Source organism: Rhinolophus hipposideros (assembly GCF_964194185.1).
Source record: "Rhinolophus hipposideros genome assembly, chromosome: 10".
NCBI classification, from domain to species: domain Eukaryota; kingdom Metazoa; phylum Chordata; class Mammalia; order Chiroptera; family Rhinolophidae; genus Rhinolophus; species Rhinolophus hipposideros.
Window position 1 is genome coordinate 22,993,845 of NC_138056.1, and position 24,894 is coordinate 23,018,738.

The 24,894-nt window shown below is 41.2% G+C and overlaps 1 protein-coding gene across 1 annotated transcript; it reads left to right on the top strand.

The window, feature by feature from the left end:
* Nucleotides 1–233: 233 nt before the first annotated feature.
* LOC308503191 (small nuclear ribonucleoprotein G-like) lies at nucleotides 234–464 on the top strand (the record flags this gene model as incomplete). The annotated part of the gene is made up of 1 exon (XM_081062301.1): nucleotides 234–464. The coding sequence occupies one exon, from the start codon at nucleotides 234–236 to the stop codon at nucleotides 462–464; it is 231 nt and encodes a 76-aa protein (XP_080918427.1).
* Nucleotides 465–24,894: the final 24,430 nt, after the last annotated feature.

Genomic DNA, 24,894 nt, shown 5'->3' on the forward strand with positions numbered 1-24,894 from the left:
GTGGTCCTGGACCAACAGCCAGCAGTACCTGGGAGTTTGTTAGAACTGCAGCACCTTGGTTTTATCCCAGACATACTGAATCAGGATCTGCATTTTATCAAGATCCTCAGGCAGGACCAACTAGATCATTTGCTCAGGCCCCGTGCAAAATGAAAAGGCAAAGCCCCTAGTTTAAAACTTAGTAAGGACGAATTCCGTTGGGAGGCTTCTTTTGAGCTCGGTGTGTAGGCGCCATGAGCAAAGCTCACCCTCCCGAGTTGAAACAATTTATAGACAAGAAGTTATCGTTGAAATTAAATGGTGGCAGGCATGTCCAAGGAATATTGCAGGGATTTGATCCCTTTATGAATCTTGTCATAGATGAATGTGTGGAGATGGCAACTAGTGGGCAACAGAACAATATTGGAATGGTGGTCATTCGAGGAAATAGTATCATCATGTTAGAAGCCTTGGAACGAGTGTAAAAAGAATGGCTTTGTTCACCAGAGAAATTAACTGTTTCCCCATGTCCCCTCGCCACAGCTGCTGTCTTACTACAATATAAAAATTGGATTGGGTACATTTTCATGTTAAACTTTTTTGTTAAATAAACTTTTGTAATAGTAAAAAAAAAAAATTAGTAAGAATTTCAAGATGGTGGCAGCAGAGCATTAAACCAAAAGTATGGGTGGGACTGCACAGGTCTCACACCCATGGGGCCAGCCCTGCCCAGAGGTGACACACGTGAACTCTGAAGAGTGAGAAGCATCACCCTAGAGGATTCGGAGATGCGGCCCTTGACCAAAGGGATGCTTTTAGCTTTATTTTTATCTTTTTGCATTTTTTTTGAAACCACAAAATATTTGCATTAAACTCTTTAATATATCCATTGATCTTACCAAAAAAATAATATTGTCTCCGCAGAAAAACCTGGGAGGAAAATTGATACTCTTAGATGATGTACAATGTTTACCTATAGCATCAACAGCCATTGGCATTCCAACCATTCCAGGAAGTACATGCATCCCAGTGCGAAAAGCCTGGGCTTAGCCCGTCCTAGGTACAGACTGCAAATTTCTTGATTAAATGTGCTCAACAGAGTCACTCCATAGAAGTTTCATGCCCGTTTCTTGCAAGAAGATGAGCATTCAGGTAGTATCACTCTGACCTTTTATTTAAGGTCTCTGAACCTCAGTCTTCTCATCTATAAAATGGGGTGGAAAAATAGGACCTACTTCAAAGGGCTGCTGTGAAGTTTAAATAATACATAAAAAGCAAACACAGAACATTTCCTGGTATGTGATGAGTGTTCAATAAATGTTAACTTATTATATCCTGGAGATCAAGTTCTTGTTTCACTTTGAAAAAGGCATAAAATGAGACAGAAAGAGTGTCGCAAGGGGAATTTGCCCAGCTCCCAGACAGAGCCCCATGCGATGGTATTTATTCTAATGAGTTCATCTGGACCTGGGGTCTGGTCTTCATTCTACTGATGCAGAAACCTGATTTTGTCAGCACCCTGAGAGCACAGTTATAATTGGGGGGGGTGTCCTTACAATACTGAACACCAGTGGGGTGTGTGTGTGTGTGTGTGTGTGTGTGTGTGTGTGTGTGTGTAAAGAGAAAGAGAGAGAGAGTAGGAGGGAAAGGAGAAAGAGTGGGAGAAGAAGGATTAGAGAGACAAAGCAAGTAGAAGTTTTGAGTATGGTGAGCATGACCTTTATATTTTTCAGTGAGAGAAACTATTTCTACAAAGAGCTTGAAGGTTTCTAGGAGGAACAGTAACATCAGCAGTGACAAGACGGTCTCGAGGGACTGTCCAGGTTTCATTCAGCTCTGACACCACTCACCTTTGCGTCTTCTGAGACAATCAGAGCTGTGAGTGGCCCTGTGGAGTCTTTGAGCCTCGAGGGGGCGCTCTAAGCTACAGCTCTAGGAAGTAGGCAAGAGCCTCTAGCCAGGTATCCTTTTGGATATAAGCAAATACAGGGAGTTTTGGAGACAAGGAGGTGGGTGGGTGCGTGGGCTGTGTTTGGTAGAGATTGGATTAGTCTGGGCATGTGGGATCTCGGGCGGTGTTTGGGGACTTTGCTAGGAAAATGTTCTTTTATCTCTCAAATTCTACAATTGAATATAATTAATATGTGTGTATACATACATGTACGTATTTATGTATATTTGATTATAAAAGTTAAGCATGCCTATTGTCAAATTTTCAAATATTACATAAAGTATAACTTTGAAAGTGAAATCCCTTTCTACACCACCACCCCAAAAAACAAGCACGGTTAAGAGTTTCGTATGTTTGCTATGATCATATTCACTATCTAGCTAGCAAAATGACTAACTGTGTATATACAGGAACACATGCATATGTATCTCTACGTGAGCATGATGCCAACATTTAAATTCCCAATGATAACTTCAGCTGTAAAGCCGACTGAAGAGCTTGTGTCACGTGGCCCACTGTATTCTCTTCCCATGAGCAAGTAGTACAGAAGGACAAATTGTCAGAAATTCGGCTGAGTGCGGAAATAAAACAAGGGGAGTGAGCAGCCACCGGTTCGTTCTCTGTATCTAGGAGTCTGTTTCTGTGGCAGGGTGAAGCAGGTGAAGGAACTAAGAAGTACAAATCGGTAGTTACAAAATAGTCATGGAGATGTAAAGTACAGCATAGGGATATAGTCACCAATGTGATAACTATGTCTGGTGCCAGATACTAGTCTTATTGGACGATCACTTCGTAAGTTATATAAATGTGTAACTACTATGCTATACACTTGAAACTAATATAAAATAATGTTGAACGTCAACTATAATTGAAAAAAAAAGGGGAGTGCGTTAATCTTCTGAAACATCTCTCAACCAAGAGAGTGCCCACACTTCTCCCACCATCAAAACATCAGGGAACTAGTGTCGCACAGACCACATTTTGGAAAACGTTGACCTTCTCTCCCTACATCATTTTCTGAGGTCGCCTTAAAGCAGAAATTATTATTGGGTTATATTGTTCATTTTTAAATTCTTTGCATTTTGATGAAAGTAATTTTCTTTGACCTACCTATAGGTTCTTTGAAAAGATATTAATGACCTATTTAAGATGATTAAAGCTATCATATTAATTCTTTATTCATGTTTCAAAAGAGAGTGAGAAAGGGTAAATTTCCAGTAGCAGTTATTTAAAATAAATGGATAGGCCAAAAACCTATCAATATTAATAAATGTAAAATGTGCCATTTAAATACATTAATAAATCTGGCATTAGGAATGACTGAAAATATATAAAGTCCTTCTTAAAAAATAATCATTATTCCTGTAATCTTCATGTAAACCTACTACCAGAATGAGTTACGATTATTTTTATGCACAAATAAATGACAAATGGCATCTCTAAAACCAAACTGTTCTTCATCTCATCCACTAGAGGGTACCTGAGGGTTGTTCAACAAAAGCACTCAGGAAACCAAATTTTAAAATCTGAACTAGAAACCCCAGGCCTAAAAGTACTATGTATTATTTTAATGCTTCTGGTAGTTTATTAACCAAATTCAGTTTGCTAAAATATAGCTGCATGGTTTTTTTCCTCTGAATTATAGAATTTTGATGACTGATACTCATTTTTGAAACACATTTTGGATCTTGCCTAGATACGAGGGTACTGTGTATTTTACAATATTGTCAACACAAATGCTTTTCTAGTGAAAATCGTGGTATTGAAGTTTACTAGAAAAGGCTGGTAATTTTATTATCATAATCCCAGATTTGTTTCTCCATTTTGTGTAGTTAGTATATTACTTAATTGGATTCACCCTGTAGTCTCATGAAAGAAGCAAAATGTTATTTTTCCTTTATTAGGTTCATCTTCTGCTTCTCACTCCCATTTCGTGTTCCAGTAAGAGCAAATTACTGTACTGCAAATTAAAACTAAAAATTGGAAATAGTCCAAATGGCCAATAGTAGGGAATAGGAAAGTCAACAGTGGTGTGTTATGGCAATGGATACTTATATTAATCTATTAATTATAGTATATATAAAGTACAACACTAATGCAATAGTATTAGGAATGCATTTACAAAAACATGCTGACCATCCACTCAGGATCAGTCCCTGTGCTATGTGGATGATGAATGAGGAATAAATCCTAGCTCTTGAAGAGTGTATTTGGTGTTGTGTGTGTGTGTGTGTGTGTGTGTGTGTGTGTGTGTGTGTGTGTGTGTATAGAGACCCATAATTGAACACTTAGAGGGTAAGGCTTGTGAGGATGATTTTTCGAGTCAGAAACTCAGGCTCTCCCAGTCACTTGTTATATGACCTTGAACAAATGGTTTTACCTGTCTCTGAGTCTTGATTTTCTCATCTGTTAAACGGGGATAATCACCTACCTGAATTTTATTGTGAAAATTAAGTGGGATCATGAACATAAAGCACTTGACACCCCGTACTGATTATGGAGTTCAGTATATGACAGTAGTAGCAGTGTTTTTTGTTATTGTCGCTTTCTGTGTGTAGTAGAGAATACCATGTGTGATACTCTGTGTGATAGGCTGCCTCAGCTGGCCACCACCAGGATGAGATGGAAACACTGTTCCAGAGCCAGACAATTTCTTGGGTCAGGCAAGCTTCAGCCAACCTGACAGGCCAGTTTCTTGGATAGCCCAGTGGTTTTGGCTGTCTGGCATGTAGAAAATCACTGAGAAGGGATCTTGCCTCCTTTGGAGTGGTCTGTTTTCTGTTTTGGCTTTAGCTGCTTCAAGGTCCACTGGTCAAAGTGGGCCTCTTCATGTGAAGCCTTCCTGTAGTCCCGAGAACCTCTGTAGACTGCTACTCCCACATGGGCTAGCAGACAGAAAACTCCCTTCACTGAGAGACGGGCCTGGGGCCCAGGAGAGCGGAGGAAGTGTTTCTCAAGGATAGCTCTGATAGATGCTGGAATCCAAGGAATCTGCCGAACCAAGAGTCAAATGGAGTCAAAAGAATCAAATGAGCTGAGGTCAGAAAGCGAGGCAATAAAATCCAAACGGATCGCCAAGCCAAGGTAGACAGACGCTGCTCTGGGATCCAAGGTGTAGAGCAGGATTGGAAACCAGGGGGATGAGTGCAGAGGGCAGTGAGGCCCAACTGTTCACCAGCTGCTCTTCCTGAGACTGGGAGCTTATGTTCCAGTGAGCTCGTTTCCCATACTAGTCAGTGCTATAAAGAAAGAGAACATAGGAAAGTGTGATAGAGCGTTCCCGGGGAGCCTAGTTTAGCTAAGGTGGTGTTCTAGGCAGGAGGAATAGGACAGGCCAGAATGACAGGAGAAGATCATCCTGGCTGTAGTGTAGTGAGTGAAGGGAGCAGTGGGAGGAAATGAGCTCAGCTAGGTAGGCAGGGGCAATATCATGTAGGATCTTGTTATAAGCCATTGTAAGAGTTTGGATGTTATTGATGCAATGGAAAGAGATTAGAAGTTTAAACTAAAACAGGGGAGTCGGCATGATCTAATTTACACTTTAGAAAGACCCCTCTGGCCACTGTGTGGAGGATAAATCATGTATGACAAGAGTCTTACACAAGAAAAGTCTAGGATCAAGGGAGAGGTAGGAAGTGCTGGGTCAGATCAGAGGCAAATTCCCATGAGCTGAGCCAGTGGAAAATCTGTGTGTCAATTTTCCCCTCCTCTCCAACCCTGAGATACTTGTGCTTAGACCAGGCCAGCAGGTAGGCCTCACTTCTTGACTTCTTTTCTAGAGGAACCTGGGTCCTTGGGCTTGTTGATTCAGATTTCCAAATACGTACATCAGGATCAATCTGAAAGGGAACACAGCTTGTGGCTGCTAGGATGGGGCTGCTGCTACACATCTCATTCTATTTTAGTACAAAAGAGAAGTGGGTTAGAGGGTTTTGTTTTCTTTTTTTGAAGTGGGGACGGTGGAAAACAGATTGATTTAAGTAGCATTTCAATTAGATACACTGGGTTAGTTATTTGAAGATATAACTCGAAAATACATAACAAGTAATTCCAATAGCTACAACGTATTGAATATTTGAGTGCCTGCCTTGGGCTAGAGGCTTTATAAATGAAACAAAACAATTATTGACATAGGAGTCTTTTTTTTCTTGCCATGCATTTACAAAGGATTCTGGTTCTGGGACTGATTCATGTAGGTCTCTGTCTGCAGCATGGTTACCGGAATATTTCTTTACTTCCCTGCAAGGTAGGCATTAGCGTCCCCAGATTTTACAGATGAGGTGACTAAAGTTTATAGAAGTTGCATACCTGGTCCCATTGAGTAATAAAGCCAGAATTTGAATCCAGGGCCATCCAACTCCAAAACTCATGCTGAAAACATTCTACATAAATCATACAGGTATGGTGCAGAGAGTAAGGATATAAAACATGGTGTCAGTGGGTCTTGGATTCGAAATTTACTCCATCACTTACTAGCTATCTCATCTTGGGCTGGTTACTTAACATCTGGGAACTCGTGTTTCTTCATCTGTAAGACGGGGGTAACAATAGCCCTTCCTTCAAAGGTTTCTCTGAAGGTTATATGAGACATGTAGCGTGGACCTGGCAAATGGAAACAGCCCAGGAAGTGTTAGTTTTTATTATACTAGGCCATGTTGGCATCTGTCTGAGCCAGTTTTACTGCTAGCATCAGAAACATATATCCTGCCTTGGAAATGTTTCACATAATAGATTGCTCCCGTTTAACTGGGTCTGCACTGCACTTCGAATTCCAGGCATCTAAGAAGTGCTCTGGATGATATCACCCAACTGCATGAGTGGATTTGATAGCCTTTCCAAAGGGTTGGTATTTCAGTTGTGCAACTGTAACTGCTTCATGGCAGTAGGAAAGATTTATTTTTTGGACCCCAATCAACCCTCAGCCCCATTTCTCAAACTCCAGCTACATCTCAAGATGTTGAAGTCAGGCAGTATTAACGTTTGGTCAAAGGTACTAGTGGCATTTTGCAGATTAATGAAGAACCCATATTGTCCAACATTGCTTTGGGATGCCTTTTGCCCCGAGCCCTGCTTGCCCTTTAAGGCCCAGTTGGTGGGAAAATTCAGTAGCAAACTCACCCAGAAGGCAGGGGAAAGACAAAAAAGTGGTTTGTTCAACTTCACCGGAGCCTGTAGCCTTGGGCTGGGGTAAAAGATGCCACTGGGTGAGGGGAGGGTCTCGTAACCATCTTCCTGCCAGATCCAAGGAAGGGAAAGGAAAAGATGTCCCGTAATTTAAAAAAATTTAAACATAATGGTGTAATTTTTGAGTGTGGGTGATTGCCTGGCCTCTAAAAAGGAAACAGGAGTGAAGGTGGTGAGCAGAGAAAAAGGGGGTATTTCTGTCAGGGGCTACTATTGTCATTGAGGTAAGCTGTTTAAAAAAATCATTTCTAACTGGTTTGCGGGACCAGGTTTTTTGACCTGAAAAGGAAGAATTGTGTGCTTGCTTCAGCTGAGGTCTGTTCTAACCAGTTTTTTCTCATTTGCACTGAAGAAACTGAGTCAGACTGACATAGTGTAAAAGCCACATTTTCAGGAGACTTTCTCTACCTTGTGGCTCCGAGTGTCCTTATTCTCTAAATTTTGGTGACATGTGGAATTGGACAGGCCTGGTTCAAATAGTGGTCCAGCCACGTGCCTGCTTTGGTGCCTCTGTCATATTATCTGACCTCATTTCCTCATCTGTAAAGTGGAATTAATAAAATAACCTACCTCGATAATGTATGTGTAATGGAAATAAAACTGTATTTAAACCCAAACTGACTGTAGACAAACTTCTGTCTTTTGAGGAATGTAGGCATGCTTCATATCAGTGAGGAAATATATTTTTCCTTTGTGCCCTTCCCAGAAAGGGAAGAGAGAGAGGGCTCAATAGCATGGGATTGGGTAGAAGGTCAGCTGTTTAAGAGATCACGGTCATGGTGTTTGGATATACCATAGTGGAAACGGGGCTGAATATGACTACAGACGCTGGAGAGGGCTGGAGCACTCTACATAATAAATAGTTTTTGGGGGTTTAAGAAATAGTTTTGTGGGTTTCTAGTGGCCAGTGAGAGAGGGAGAAGAGAGAGAGAGATGGCCCAAGCAATACCACAGAAGGCAGATCTTAAAGGGCTAGGAGAACCCAGCTGTTATTCAGTTTACATATTTATTTATGTCAAAGCACTTAGCATTTAATAAATGGCAGCTCGTAGCCATGTAGCAAAGCTATCTCACTGTGCCCTCTAATAATGTCCCTCTCGGGAGGAATAGCATCATCTCTCCCTTATAGGGTGTGTGTGTGTGTGTGTGTGTGTGTGTGTGTCTTGGGGCTAAGAGGGGTAGACAGCAAAAAGGGATGTAATGAGTTCTAATTTTGGTTCCACAGGGTTTATTTCTTTGTTTCTTTAATTTTCCATCTTTAAACTGGGCCAAAAAGGTACTTCATCTCATATGATTTACTGGAAGTTTAAGTGAGATAATTGAGATAATTCATGTGCCAGGCACTTAGCATTCCGTAAATGTTAGCTCTTACTAGTATTTTATAACAATAGTCTTATAAAGATGGTATATCACCCTAGAACACATGCTTCGCGGGTTTTATTTTAAAATTTACATGTATATTCAATGCAAAAAACTTGAAAACCTTATAAACAACACAGAACAACAACAACCCCTCCAACAATAAAAGATCACCAGGGTTAACATTTTGGTTTATGTCTTTTCATATTTTTTCCCCTCCCAAGTGTGTGTACATCTTTGTTCTATCTTTTCAAAATGAGATACTGTTCTATAGTCTGCTTTGTTGTTGTTTTTTAACCTCGCCATAGACTGTGAACTTTTCCCCATGGATGAGTTGCTTCTTAAAATAGATGTTCCAGTAGAAGCATCATACCCCAGACCAGCAGATTCATTACTATTCTTCATTTTAGAAAAGAGTATGTGTGGGGGGTAGGGGGTGAGGGGGTGCCTTATGGCCATCCAAATCAGAGAAACACTGACAGTACCTTTCCTTCTCAAAAATTAATAGCACGTAGTAGCATGTTAAAGGTTCTGAGAAGCCCTTCCATAAAGAACCTGCTTGATTTTAATTAGATCAGTGTTTCCCCAACTAATTTAATGCTGCGGAGGCATTTATTCTCATAACTCCTATTAACGTCTCAGGAATCATTTGAGGAGACAGTGCCGCAACACCTTAAGAACAGGGAGCATGTCTTGTTCATCTTTGTCTTTCCACACGGGTCTTACCACCGGGTTTTTAAGAAATTATGAAAAATGGGATTGGGTTGATGAATCCACTTTCTAACCAACAGCCACACATGTGTGAACTGGGGGCCAAGGTTAGAGGCTGGGGCTGAGCTCCGAAGTGTCTCTTTGTGTAAAGCTAATTGGCCCCTTTGGGGATGAACCTGTGAGCTTGGCCTCATTAGTTCCAGCCCAAAACAGCTGAGTTAGTTTATCTGGTGCCATGGAATTGTTTTCTTACCCAGAGTCTCAGCTGTCCTCCAGGTGGCGATGCTGGTTTGTTAACCTTCTGAGAGCCTGAGCCTTGGGTTACCAAAAGCTTGCAATTGAGGGGAAGCAGATGAGGATGAGGAACCGGGTTGGGAGTGGAGTGATTATTGAAAACCAGAAGACACACTATTAGGTTTGCTGTTGGCCTGAAGCTAAGGTGCAGCCTTATACAGTGGGTGTCAGATATAAGATTTAAAACGTCTTGATGAACCAGTAAGGCAAAAATAAATATTGCCAGCATTTATTGAGCACCAACTATAGAGCTGGCAATATGCCAGATAATTTCATTCATTATTCTTTTTAATCCCCTAAAGAGAACTGTGAAGTAGGTCCTGTAGCTAAAAGTAGCAGAACTGGAAATTGAACCCTGGTTCCTAGGCTTAGTCCTGTACCCCAGTGCTTTGCTAGACTGAAATAAGAAGATACTCACCAAGGACAAATAATGTAAAGTGTTTATCTATCTATCTACCCACCATCTGTTTTTCATTTCATTTGCACAGGGCAGGCCTAACAGCACTTCATGGAATTAAGACTACGTTTTTTTTTGCTTGTATATAGCCATTTGCTAAATACATTAATTACAATCCTGGTCTGCATTCTTAGAACATTCAATATGACATCTACATTTAAAATAACATTTACCTCAGAGTGGTGGAGGCATATTTTTAAATATTCTTCTGCTCTTTTTAGTCCTGGTGGTCATTACGCAAGATAAACATAGTCAAACTGAATGGCTTTAGAGTGGCCAGTTTAAAATTCAGCTGTGGGACTGTGTGCTTTCATTATCCTGCCGTATCCCCATCACAGCACCTGGTACCTAGAACACATTGAAATTGTTTCTTTAAATGCCTCCTCTCCCTGGTGGACCCTGCACTTCTTGAGGGGAGGAACTATGCCCTTCATTTCTGTCTTCCTAGGGCCTGGCAAAGTAGCTGGTACCTTGTGAGTTATTAGTAAAGTTTAAATGAGTGAGTGAACAAATGAATGAAAGATATCTCTTGCAGAAATGATATTACGGCATAAACCAAGGAAGGAACCCAGGTTGCTTAGTCTAGATGAGAAGAAAGAAGACCTGGGGGAGATAAGAGAACTATCCTCACCTATGTGAAAGGCTGTCGCAAGGATGAGATCATAGAACAAGATTTTGCCTCCTCCGATGGAAGGCTCCAGGAAGCCAGTTTCTTCAACGAAAAAGCATCTAAGAGCTGTCAAAAAATCAAAGGAGTTACCTATTGGGGCAGTGACTTTCCCATCTCCTCAGCCAGAGGTGGGATGGCCATCTGGTAGGAACGTGGGAGAAGGGGCTTCTTCCTCCAGTTTGAGACTGAACAAGGCGGTGACAGAGGCACGCGGATGTGTGCCAGTGCCCAGAACAGCGGTGGACACATGGAAGGTACGTAAGGTTTGCTAAATAAATGGATAGCAGTCTTTTGCTAATTGAAGACTCATCCAACAAATATTTACTTACTTTTTCTGTGTGTCACATCTGTGTTCAGCTGCAGAGGATGTATCAGTGAAAAGGATGATACATTCCCCTTCATCAAGGGGAAATGTACCATACAGGTTAAGAGCACAAGGTGGAACCACACTGTCTGGGTTTGAAACCCAGCTCTGACAATTACTTCTTTATGCTTCAGTTTCCTCAGCTGTAAAATGGGGTGGGAGGTGTGAAATAGTACCCACCTCAAGGGATTATTTTGACAGTTAAATGAATTAATACTTAGAATAGTATTAACCACTCAAGTGTTAATAATTATCATGGTACACACATTCTAGCAAGGGCTGCAGATAAGTTACTGTTACGTGACAGATGCTCTATTGGGTATGTCTGAACTGAAATACGTGAGCCACTGGAGAGGCTAAAGACACCCCATCAAATCAAAGTGCTCTAAATCTTTATTCAGCTTTCATTAGAGGAGAGGCTGAATAGTAGCTCACCCACCAGGGTTTTTGTGATGGTACCTCCCTCTCCTCCCAGGGTTGTCTGATGCAACTAGACAGGGACATTGGGACCCAGTCAGGAGGGAAGGACAGAGAAAGGAGGCCTGCTGGTGTCAACACTCAGTCCTATACCCCAAGCCCCGAACAATTCCACTGTGGCCCAAAAAATCCTCAGTCCCCACTAAGCCAATCAAACACTTTAAAGTTAAGCAGACAAGCTACCATTCAATGCTCATCTAGTGTTTCTCAATCATGTCCCTTGGGGGTGTTACCCCCACCACCAAGGAACTTTTCAGAATATTCTTCCCAACCACATAGAGTACTTTCTGTGCGGATTCTAGGAGAGAACATTTTTCTTATCTCATAACATTTCCTATGATTTTTACTCCCCTTTGTAGATTGCTTTCCGGGGTGGCTGATCAGCTGCCCATCCCATAATCCCACCTTGCTGATGGGAGCTGTGCAGAGTGCTATGAGGACATCTCAAAGGGAACCTACACCTGACTTGGAAGCTGAGGGATGATTGCAGGATGTGTACGAGTTGGCTGTGCGAAGACGTGGCTAGTCCGGCTGATCCAGACAGAGGGACACGCAAAGACCTGAGGCCAGCGAGAGCACGGTGCCGTTAGGGGACTGAAAGTAGTTGGCTGTGGCTGGCACATCGGGTACAGGGTGTGCGACGTGGAGAGGGACAGTGAGGAGGAAGCTGGAGAGGTACGTAGCGTCAAAGTTGTGAAGGGCCTTCTAAGTTGAGTTAAGGAGCTTAAACTTGACCCTGAGCACAACAGGGAATCTCCGAATGGTGTTAAGGAAGGTAGTGCCGTGGACAGGTTTGCATTTTATTTTATTTTATTATTTTATTTTTTTTTACTGGGGAAGGGGAACAGGACTTTCTTGGGGAACAGTGTTTACTTCCAGGCCTTTTTTTCCAAGTCAAGTTGTTGTCCCTTCAATCTTAGTTGTGGAGGGTGCTGTTCAGCTTCAAGTTGTTGTCTTTTCAGTCTCAGTTGTGGAAGGCGCAGCTCAGCTCCAGCTCCAGTTGCTGTTGCTAGTTGCAGGGGGCGCAGCCCACCATCCCTTGCAGGAGTCTAACCGGCAACCTTGTGGTTGAGAGGAGGCGCTCCGATCAACTGAGCCATCTGGGAGACAGCTCAGCTCAAGGTGCTGTATTCAATCTTAGTTGCAGGGGGCGCTGCTCACCATCCATTGCAGGACTCGAGGAGTTGAACTGGCAACCTTGTGGTTGAGAGTCCACTGGCCCATGTGGGAATTGAACCGGCAGCCTTCGGAGTTAGGAGCACGGAGCTCCAACCGCTTGAGCCACCTGGCCGGCCCCAGGTTTCCATTTTAGAAAAGAGCAGCCTAGCTATGGAAAAGGGATGAGGAGGGATGGGTAGGTGTGCATGTGTGTGTACACACTCCAATACGAATTGCTGGGGCAGGGATAGTGCAGTGAGTAGGACTGGAAGCAGGGAGAACAGTTAGGAGGGTGTTGCAAAACCTCCTGCAGAGATGAGGGGATCCTGAACTAAGGAAACTGCCGCATTATGAATGGAGAGAGTTGTAAGTAAATTTGAGAAGAATTAACAGCCTCTTTCTACTGACTGGGAGCTGAGGGGGACATGTTTTGGCTTCTCTACTTCCTAACGACAACGACACCGTATACAAGGTATTAGGCCAGAAAGAGGTGGCCGAAGTGCTCCATATGGGATGCCTGACCCATCCCTCTTTTCCCTCATTCTAGGATTGCGTCCACAATTTCTCTCTCTCCTTTTTTTTTTCTTGTTGAAATCTCTCCTCATATAGTATGCAGTAAAGAGCGTGGTGTCAGACTCAGGTGGATGTTAATCACAGCACTAAGTAGGTATTGATTTTATTTATTTAAGGTATTTATTTTAACTTCTTTAAGCCTCATGTATTCAATTATAAATGGGGATAACTGGACCTACCTCCTAGGGCTGGGATTATGATTCAGTGCAGGTTTTCCCACTTGTACCCAAACCCAATTCTCTCTCTGATGGAAGATGGTTAATGGCACCACCCTACAACCCATTTACCCAAACCAAAACGCATGGCTCCCCCTTTCCTTTTACAACCCCCCACCCCACATACACGCACATGTGAATCACTGTAACCTGTTACCTTGATGGCTGCAGTGGCTTCTTAATTGGTCACCCAGCTTCCACTTCCCTCCTTCAAGGATCTTTTCTCGGCTTTCACCATAAAACAGCCAGGGTGATTTTTTGTTGTCGTTTGTTTGTTTTATAACCATTTTATGAGCTATAAGTCACATACCATAAGATTCACCTGTTTAAAGTGTATAATTCAATGGGTTTCAGTATATTCACAGAGTTATGAAACCATTACTACCATCTAATTTTAGAGCCTTTTAATCACTCCCAAAAGAACCTCCAGGCCCATTAACATTCACCCCCTATTGTCCTCTGCCCCAACCCCTGACAATCACTAATTTAATTTTTGGATTTGTCTATTCTGGATATTTTGTATTAATGGAATCAAACAATATGTGTTCTTTTATTTCTGGCTTCTTGTACATAGCATAGTTTTCAAGGTTCATTCATGTTGTAGTACGTATAAGTGTTTTATTCCTTTTCATGGCAAAATAATATTACATTGTCTGGATATACTACATTTTGTTTACCCATCCATCAGCTGATGGACATTTGAGTTGTTTCTACTTTCTGGTTTTCATGAATAATGCTGCTGTGAACATTTGTGTACAAGTTTTTGTGTGGACATATGTTTTCACTTCTCTTGTATACCTGGGACTGGAATTACTGAGTCATATAATAACTCTCATATTTAACATTTTTGGGGGACTGCTGAACTGTTTTCCAAAGTGGCTGTACCATTTTATAATCCCACCAGCAATGTATGAAGTTACCAATTTCTCCACATCCTTGACAACACTTATTATTGTCTGTTTTTGTTTTGTTTTTCTGAATATAGTCATCTTGGTGGATATGAGCTGGTATCTTATTGTGGTTTTATTTGCATTTCCTTAAGGACCAATGGAGTTGAGCATCTTCTCATGTATTTATCGGCCATTTATGTATATACTTTGGGAAAATGCCTATTCAAATCCTTTGCCCTGTCCCCTCCTTTAAACTTTTCTTTATTGTGGTAAAATATACATAACATAAAAGTTACCGTTTTAACAATTACAGTTCAGTAGGCATTAGGTACATTCACATTATTGAGCAACCATCACCGCTTTTCCATCTCTAGCACTTTAATATCATTCCAAACTGGAACTCTATCTCCATTACCTCCTTCCAGTCCCCGATAACAACTGTTCTCCTTTCTGGGTTTTTCTTGTTTGTTTGTTTGTTTTTTGCTTTGTTTTTAATAATAGCCATCTTAATAGCCATCATCTTAAGTGATACGTCACTGTGATTTTGATTTTCATTTCCCCGATTAGTGATGCAGAGCACTTTCTCATGTGCTTATATCAGGTATGTGATTTGCAAATATTATCTCCCATTCTACAGGTTACATTCTTACTTTTTTCTTTTTTTATTGGGGAAGGAGAACAGGACTTTATTGGGGGACAGTGTGTACTTCTAGGACTTTTTTCCAAGTCAAGTTGTTGTCCTTTCAGTCTTAGTTGTGGAGGGTGCCGTTCAGCTTCAAGTTGTTTTCTTTTCAGTCTTATTTGTGGAGGGCGCAGCTTAGCTCCAGTTGCAGGGGGTGCAGCCCACCATCCCTTGTGGGACTTGAGGAGTCAAACTGGCAACGTTGTGGTTGAGAGCCCACTGGCCCATGTGGGAATCAAACTGGCAGCCTTCGGCATTAGGCGCACGGAGCTCCAACTGCCTGAGCCACAGGGCCGGCCTGCGTTCTCACTTTCTTGATGGTGCACCCTGAAACACAAAAGTTTTTAATTTTGAGAACTCCAATTTATCTATTTCTTCTTTTGCTGCTTGTGCTTTGCAGTCATAGCTAAGAAACCGCTGCCTAATCCAAAGGCAGAAATTTACTCCTATGTTTCTTCTAGAGGTCTTATCATTTTAGCTCTTTTTAAGCGTCTGGTCCATTTTGAGTTAATTATTGTATATGGTGTGAGGTAGAGCCAGAGTGATCTTTTAAAAACACAAAGCAGGTTCTGTGATTCTCCCTGCTTAAAATTCCTTACTGCTCTTAGAGCACAATCTACGTTCTCTCCACAAGGTCTTCCTTCCTTCTCGTCTCATTCCCCTGCCTTTCCACTCTGCATGTGAGTTTGCTGCAGTCAAAGCCACCTTCTAGAAGTTCTTAATCATGCAGACTCCTTCCTGTCTCAATGCTTTTGTGCTCTTGTTACCCACAGCTAAAACACACAATATCTGGTAGCCGCGGTCACTCTTGACATCTCAGTTTCACAGTGCCTCTTCAGGAAGACCTTTACTGATTATCTGAAGTATGTTCCCCCCGCTGCCCCTGTCTTCCTTTATTTGTTTCCTTCACCGGAATATTAAAAAACAAAATTCGACTGAGGAAAATGTAAAGATCTTATTGGCTTTCTTCAACAATTCATAAACCAGGCAGCATTCAATCCAGCAGATGGAAAGGAGCTGTGAGGAGCTTTTACAAAATGAAAGACTTTTATAGGCAGAAAGGAGCAGGAACAAGGGCGTTATACGAGGCAAAAAAGCGGATTGGTTATTGCAAGGTGACTATACTTTAGGAGACGGCAGGGGTTTATCAGGCAGATTACCCCTGCTTTAAGATTCCATTTCTTGGGCAGAGGACCTGAACAGACATTTCTCCAAAGAACAACAGACATTGGAAAAAATGCTCAATAACACTAACCATAAGGGAAATGGAAATCAAATCTACAATGAGATATCACCTAACACCTGTCAGAACATTATCAAAAAGTCAACAAATATCAAGTGTTGGCGAGGATGTGGAGAAAAGGGAGCCCTCATGCACTGTTGGTGTGATTATAAATTGGTGCAGCTACTATGGAAAACAGATGGAGGTTCCTCAAAAAATAAAAAGTAGAACTACCTAATGAACCAGCAATTCCACTTCTGGATGTTTATCTAAAGAAATTCAAAACACTAATTCAAAATGATATATGTGTCTCCATATTTACTGCAGCATTATTTACAATAGACACGATATGGAAGCAATCGATAGATGAATGGAAAAAGATAAGTTCTATATATACAATGGAATATTACTCTGCAACAAAAAAGAATGAAATCTTGCCATTTGCAACAACATAGATGGACTTTAGAGGAGATTATGCTAATTATTTAGACAAAGAAAGAGAAATAACCATATGATTTCATTTATGTGTGGAATCTAAAAAAAAAAGCAAACAAATAAAATAAGAATATTTAAGAAAACCTCATAGGTACAGAGAAAAAACTGATGGCTGCCACAGGGGAGGGGGCTGAGGGATGGGTAAAAAAGGTGAAGGGGAATAAGAGACAAACCTCCAGTTATAAGAAAAAAAAAATAGGTTACATGATGTAATGTACAGCATAGGGAACATAGTCAATATTATTGTGATAACTGTATGGTGACAGTTGGTTGCTAGACTTATTGTGGTGACCATATCATAAGGAACGTAAATGTTAAATCACTATGCTGTATATCTGAAGCTAATATAATATTGTATGTCAACTATACTGTAATATTTAAAAAAATACATCTTGGATTAAAAAAATAAGATTCCATTTGTGGGAGAGCTGAAATTGTAATTAATTTAACTCTCAGTTTGGTAACATGGGACTTAGCATAAATGACTCCATTTTGGGCGTGTGGTCTTGTTTTTAACAATGATTAACAAATGATAAACAAATGATTCACTTTGATTATTTGCATACTTGTTTATTGCTCCTCTCCCTCATTTTAGCTCCATGAGAGCCAGGATCATGTCTGTTTTATTCACCTTTATCCCCAGCACCTAGTACAATGCCTTACACATAACAGGGGCTCAGGAAATATTTGTTTTAAGAAAGAAAGAGGAAGAATGGACATTATAATTAGTGTTTCTTCCTTTCCCAGCATCCTTTCCCACTTTTGCCAACTCTATCACCTCCATCTTTCATCACCTTTTGCCTGGATTTTCTTCCGTTTCCTGTTTTCTTGGAATGTGATATTATAAATTAGAATATCCATTTTTGCTTTTTTTGTTGTTTTTGTTTTCTGCCCTCTTCTTACTGCTCATAGCATGTAAGAACCAGTGTTCGGCTCTCTAGCCCACAACAATTTTTTTCTTTTCTAAGTGTTCTCAGTAGAAGCTCAACATTGAACTCTCTTCGTCTTTTCCTATATTTTCATATAAATAAGACTTTTCTCCTCGATGCATATGAAGGCTTTCTAAGAAGAGAATTTCTTTTCTAACTTAGAGAGTGGTTGGCTGAGTTCTGGGCAAGTAAATATCTATAAACACTCGGGAATTGATCAGCAGCAACACATTTTTAAACCAAATAAGACTCAAGTATGCTACGCTTAAAATGTGAACAAATTCCAAATCAGTGGATTCTGAAAGTGTTACAACCCTACAGCATACAACATTTAGTTCACCAAGAAATTTTGCGCAGAAATTCTATTAGAAGTAATCACATAACAATAATATGTGTTGGCAAAAATCCTGCAAATGATGTCTTGTAGATGACTCCCTGTTTAAATGGAGGAAGTGGGGCCCTTTGGTGACATATCTCTATGCACATTTCTGCCTCATATCAAGTCAGCAGGATTATAATCATAAAAAAGGAATATACCTTCATCTTAATGTTAAGCTCTGCTTCCCACCCTTCCCCCCACTGTTGTTAGAGATTCTTTTGATGAAGACTGCAGCCAGAAACATGGGTAAAGACCATTTCACCTGACAGCCTCACATTCTGGATTTTTTTTTTTTTTTTTTTTAGTTTGCCATCTTGCTTATCATTTACAGATATCCAAATACCTAAGAAGTGAGCCCAAAAGATAATTGAAACTTTTGATCCAAGAAATAACTCACACATTTGTTTTGCTTTGCTCTAATCTTCAGAGCTGTATATCATGCTGACAAGTCCCAGATTTTTAAAAAACAGATTTTCCTGTGCCCTCCCCACCCCCCGCTTTTGTTGTGGTAATATTTTCTCCTATCTTCCATCTTCTCAAAAAAGTAGGTGTAACAGTCTAATCAGCTTTTACCAACTTTTCTGCAAGAACAAGGCAGAAAATATGAAGATATAAATCAAGAATTGTTATTATTGTTTATGTAGTGGTGATATATGGTTCCACTGGGCTTTGTGCTTTACATGGCCACTTTGAAAACACAGAATGCTGCTCAGGCATAAGCGATTTGTTTCTGAGCCCTGTGCTTGGATATTTCTAATAAATATTATTCTGTCTCTGATATTACGATATCAACAAGATACCCATTCAATAAAATATTTTCAGATTCCTGGTATTAAGTCTACATTGTCAAACAAAGATAATGTCCCTAAACTCCAAGAGCAGTAGGTAGAGAAGACATTCAGCATAAAATAAATATTTGTAAATCATCATAATAACGATGATAGATTTATGCATGGGACAATGTCTAGAAGGATGTGTATCAACATATTAAGCCAAGTTTTTTTGGATAGAGAAGTCAAAGGTGATTTTAATTTTTTTCTTATCTATATTAATTTTTCTAACTGTGAATGTATATTACTTTTGAAATAAAAAAGATCCTTCTCAAAGAATAGTGCATAGGAAGATTTGATAAAACTATGTACAAAAATAGTACGAGTAACATTCTTTAAAGGAAACTAGGGAGAGCAGCTTCTGAGAAAGTGAAAATCTGATTTCTCTTCTAGTATTAATTTCTGAGTTCATGTTGTGCACATTGTCCTCAGCTTTGATGAAAGCACTGGCTACCTATTGTCCACCCCCATCCTTGTAGCTAAGCCAGGCCACCATGCCTACATGCCACATGTCAGGAAAAACAAGTGGCAGACCTTCTTATTTCCCAGTGGGAAAATAGGCTTCTCATTTGATTGCCAACTGGATCCCACTCCAATCCTATTTCCACCAGACTCCTGATTCCTGACTTTTTCTTCTGTTTAAAGTCATGTGATTCCTCCAGGACACCCTAAAGACTAGGTCTGAACACAAACTTCCAGGTCTAAAGAGTGGTGACCATTCAGCCCACAAATCAATGTAATACCTTTTATGCCCTCCCTCCCCACCCTAACTCTTTCTCCCAGTCCTTTGTCTCAAGATGGTCAAGGAAGATAAGATGGAAAGCCCCCTCTCTTTATTATAATAGCCCCACTGTTTTACCTCTTAATGCCTCATCTTGCAGTCTTATTTGGAAAAAGAAAAACTTAAGTGAAATGTCAGAGAAGGCTGGACCAAAATATAGAATGTTGTGGTGTTTATAGTAGGGACCTCTGGTCAAACATCTTGGAGATATTCAGCTTTATGAACCAGAATAACCATATCTATCTCTTGTGCATGGCTAGTGTCTGTCCTGACTAGTCAGTATTATGCCGTCTCCAGTTGTTATATTTTGATATCATTCTCAAAGTAAAGTTGTACTGTAAAGTGGCAGTACTTACAAGAGACCTGAACCTGAGTATGACTTAGGGCCGGTGATTTATCTTCTCTAAGCCTTGGTTTACATAATGGGAAAATGGGGCTACTAATACTGCTCTGCCCACTTCAGAGAGTTACTGTGGTGATCAAATTGTGATAACAGATGCAGAAGTTCCTTGTAAATCGTGACAGACTGTGCACTGGCAAGAAATGATGATAAAAATGATTGATAATGATGATAACAATATTGGTGGTGAACGCCAAGATGATGGTGATAATAAAGAGAGAGAGAGAGAGAGAGAGAGAGAGAGAGAAAAGGAAAGAAAGAAAGAAAGAAAGAAAGAAAGAAGGAAAGAAGGAAAGAAGGAAAGAAGGAAAGAAGGAAAGAAGGAAAGAAGGAAAGAAGGAAAGAAGGAAAGAAGGAAAGAAGGAAAGAAAGGACTTGGGAACACCTAGGACAATTCTTTACTAGTTCAGTGTGCCACAAGCATTGCCCCCTAGCTCACAATTCACAGTAACAATTAGGCAGAAGCATATAAACTGGCAACATCAACCTTCTCTGGTTTCTACCATTGTAGCCCCCAGGTTGTTTACTGGCCTAGCGCTGATAGGCGCTTCCTTTTGTCTGCGGGCCTTAGTTCCAAGATTTATTTCACATCCTGGCTGGGAAACCTTTCTATCGTGTAATTCCAAACAATCAGGTTCAGCTCTTGATGTCCAGTTAATGATCGGCTAGGACCTAGAGCCAGTAAAATGGAAAAGCAGAATTATCTCAATGTGTTCCTGCACCTCTACACAGCATAGTCTGAGCTTGTGCCCCCTTCTGATACATGTCCTGTGATCCCCAAACCCACTTGGCAAGTGTCTCGGATGAGCTGTTGGTGTGGCCAGGTGAAGGTAGTAATTGGCTGCCTCCTTCCCTCCCTCCCGCGCCCTGTCTTGTCCTTCCTACCACCCCCATCTGTCCCTCTTTATGAGAACTCTGGGTCTGTCCTAAGTCATATAAGATGCTTCTGGCTGACCTTGAGAAGAGCTCCTCCCCTCCTTCCCCGCCCTTGGAGAAAGATGCAGAAGAGCTCCGTGGAGTCTATTCCAACAGAGGCAGCACACACTCGCAGAATAATTGGCTCCTGTAATTCATTCAGAGCAATGGCTGGAAGGCAGGGAGATTTAAATCCTGTGGCCTTAAGGGGAAAACATACTCTAGAAAGGTTTCTTTTTGCTTTTGTTAATTGTGAAATAACAATACTTCCTGTGGAGGAGCCCCTGTTGGTAAGGGCTTTCCTGTCCCTTCACATAGTAGTGCATGGTCTCTGGGATCCTCTCTTCCCCGTTTCCCTTTGGGGTTAGGTACTTAAAAGTGAAATAACGCATAAGATAGTAGGGAGAAGATATGAGGAGTCAAGGCTTAAAAACTAATATACAGAGAGAGAGCAGGGCCTCGGGGTGGGGGGAACGTGGGAGGGGGTCATTTTGCAATGGCCTCAGAGTCACAAAAGGCCTCAAATTCCACATTATACATTATCTCTAAATGAGATTTGCCACAGTTGCAAAAATGCACCAACAGGAGTCAACCATTAAAACATCACAATTTCCATTTGACCCAGTTTTGGCATTTCCTAATGTACAAGGATCCTCTCTTGACCTCTGAGAGACCCTGGATATGACCATGAAGCAACCAGACTGATCGTCAGGCGGAGCTAATTTGGGATTCTATTTACTAGAGGAATTATTCTACCTGGTTGTTATATTTGACCTTCTTGACAGCCCCGTGAAGTTGGTTCTGGTATTAGTTCCATGTCACAGATGGGAAAACTAAGGCCTTCTTCAAGGTCACAGCTAGAAAGTGGTGAAGCTGAGATACAAATCTAGGCTGGTATAACACCGAAGCATCTTTCCACCCTTCCCTTATTAATGACAACACAACCCATCATTTTATAGCTAACCCTGTACTTACTCATCAGCCACGGGCATCTGGAATCATCTTCCCAAGGGGTGCTGCCTCCTCTTTGGACGGGGATGTTCCTGCAGAAGCTGTCAGGTGGGGCTTAGGTTTATGCCTGGGTTAAAATCCTCTAAAATGCCCTCTGAGAGAGAGTCTGAGGCACCTGATGCCTTGATTGTCATGGAAGACACCATGTTTAAGTTAGTCTGACCTCCCTGAGCTCATTTCTTTGTCCCGGTCACCTCTGTTTCCATCAAAAATAACAGGTTGCTGATAAGCTGGCTCTCAGCTTCCTGGCTCAGACGGTGGATTCTGAATCTGTGCTCAGAGGAGGGCTCTCAAGTTCAAAAAAGCCCTCATGCTCTCTATTTTGACAGGTTGAGAAATCCAATCCATTTATTTTGAAAACCCATTAAGCCCAGCCAATATGGGATATTTAGAAAGGCCAGAATTTTACTTCTGGTCAGAAGGTCAGTGCTGTCATAAAATAACAGCTAAAGGAAGTGAAACAAAACATATTTTATTGTACGGCTATCATTCCCAAACATTCTTCAAAAATATACTTTCAGTTAAAATAAGACAAAACAAAAACACAGCGCACTGAATTGCTGGAAATTGCCATCACTATAAATTCTGTTTGTTCAGAGTACTTATTTGATTTTGCAGGCCCAGTTCTCAGATCAGTGACACACACATAGTAAATGCTCATTAAGTGCTCAATGAACGAGCCTCAAAATGGTTTCCTTTGCTATTTAATGTTTTTTCTAGGTATTAGTTTTCCTTGTTCCAATGGCTGTTAAATCATCTTCAAGAAAAGTGTATCTGATTTTAGTTCTCTGGAGCATTGAAAAGTGAGTTCAGAATAAGTAAGTCTGACTCTTCTTGGCATCTTGAATTATATATTATTGACGATACAGATAACAGGGTCTTATGGTCAGATTCTCCAAAGAAAACTCGTTTGATCTTTTCAACCTTGTGCAGGAGCCATGGGAGACGTTATTATGTTCATGTTATCCCTAGGAAGGGTGGGTGAGTGCAGACCATTACCTAAAAGAAAATAACCTTACTGTTAGGTGACCCTGAACAAGAAAAATGTTCAGAAGATGGTGCGAAACATTCTTGTATTTTTCCACTGAGTCACCTTCCAGTTCATATACTATCTCCTTTTGATGGATATTTTGGTGACCCCCTTTTTGGATCTCCTCTCCCTCTTCTCTTACCTCCCACAATCCCCTCCATCTTCTCCACCTCATCTCTCTGAGCACCACCATGGAGAATCACCAGAAAACCCTCAAGGTACTAAGCATACGGTAGCTCTTGCCTTAAGCATAGGTCTTGCCTTCACCTTGGTGGCATATAGCAGGTCCTAATCCTGCATCCAGAGATTTGGTTTATAGTCAAAGGGAGCAAATGTATGACTTGGGACCAGAGTTGACTCTTGGAGTCTCCAGGTAGACTCAATTAAATAGGGCTTCTTTTTTCTGCCTAAGCTGTGAATCCACTGAGAAGTAAGAACAAATAGCAAGCAAATGGAGGTAATGTATCACCTTAATGAGAAACTGGGTATTGGAGAATATGACTTATAGTGTAGGTCAGTAAGGTTCCTAGTACAGAATCCCAGAATTAGAGACTTTCCCATGCTGGACTGGGGTAGGCTGCCCTTCATCAGGGCAGAACCCTGTGGGGAGGTAGCTCAAAAAGGAAAGGGAAAGGAAGGTTCTGGGTTATGAATGCCCAGTTCCTTCTTCCAAACTCATCAGTCCGGTAAGTCATTTTTCCCCACCAGGGAAGGAATGAGTGAAGAATGGGGAGAGGCCAGGTGTTACTCTTATAGATGTCTCTTCTCATGAAGAATCATCAAGAAGGGAAGTATTTCCCCTTAACACAGCATGTTTTATTGACCCACACCATTTTCAGAAAGTTGATGGAGTAGGTGATATTTAAAAATAAGGAGATTTTGCATAAAACCCACAATTTCTGGCATTCTTGAAAAGTGGAAGGATTTATCAGGCATGAATCTGTATTTCCATGTGGCAACAATAGCTCAGAGCTGGTCGTGCCTGCACTTTTAGGACGGTCTGTGTGCTTTAGCTCATCAAGCTTCCCCGTTCCTACTGTGTAGATGCTGTTCTCTCCAGTTGTACTCATTTGTATTTCCTGCCTGGTCCTTCTGGGCAATTTAGTTTGTTTCCTTTGCTGTACCTGTGTACATCTAGAGTGGAATATCTACAGCATCAACAGATTTATCTCTTGCTAATGTTGCCCAGTTCTGCTGATCATTTCACTTTGATATGTTATTAGCTTAACAAAGCCTCCGTCTTTTTATTGTTTTACTAAAGATGTCTTCTGTAGCAGAGGTTTTGCATTGGAGAAGATAAAGGAGGTTTAGGGAAAAGGAGAATCCTTTCCTAACAAACAAAGGAAGAAACAAAGGCCTAGAGGTTAAGGAACTCATAAAGGTGTATTGCAGCAGGAAGACACCCATGCTGTCCTTTGATGTCTCCTTCATTGTCCAGAAAGCCATTTCTGCTTTACTTGGGTGCACTAATCCAGATGAATAACAGATGACACATCTGAGTGTGAATTTCTGAAATATACTTTGCCTCCCTAGGTGACCAGTTAGGCAGAAGCCCCAGCACGACTGGATTCACAGCTGCTTTTCTAGGGCAATGATAGGTGAAGAGGAGGAGTGATAAGGAGAGATGGTAGTCAAAGAGTCTTTTTATAGCCTGTCTGAAACTCTCTGTTCCTTCCAGGGGTAAAAAGGGGGTCAACTCAGGAAAGAGCAGGACAGTATGAAGCCAGCCAGACCTCATTCACACATTTCCCCTCTTACCTCACCCACCAATCTGCAGGATATACCTATCCTTTCCCTAAAGACTCGGCATAAACCAGAGGGGAAGATGGTTGCTGTGACAGATGGATGTATGGATAGATGGATGGATGTGTGGACCGATGGATTGATGATTCATCTCCGGGAGTTTTGCGATCTCCTTCCATGTGTTTGCAGCAGAAA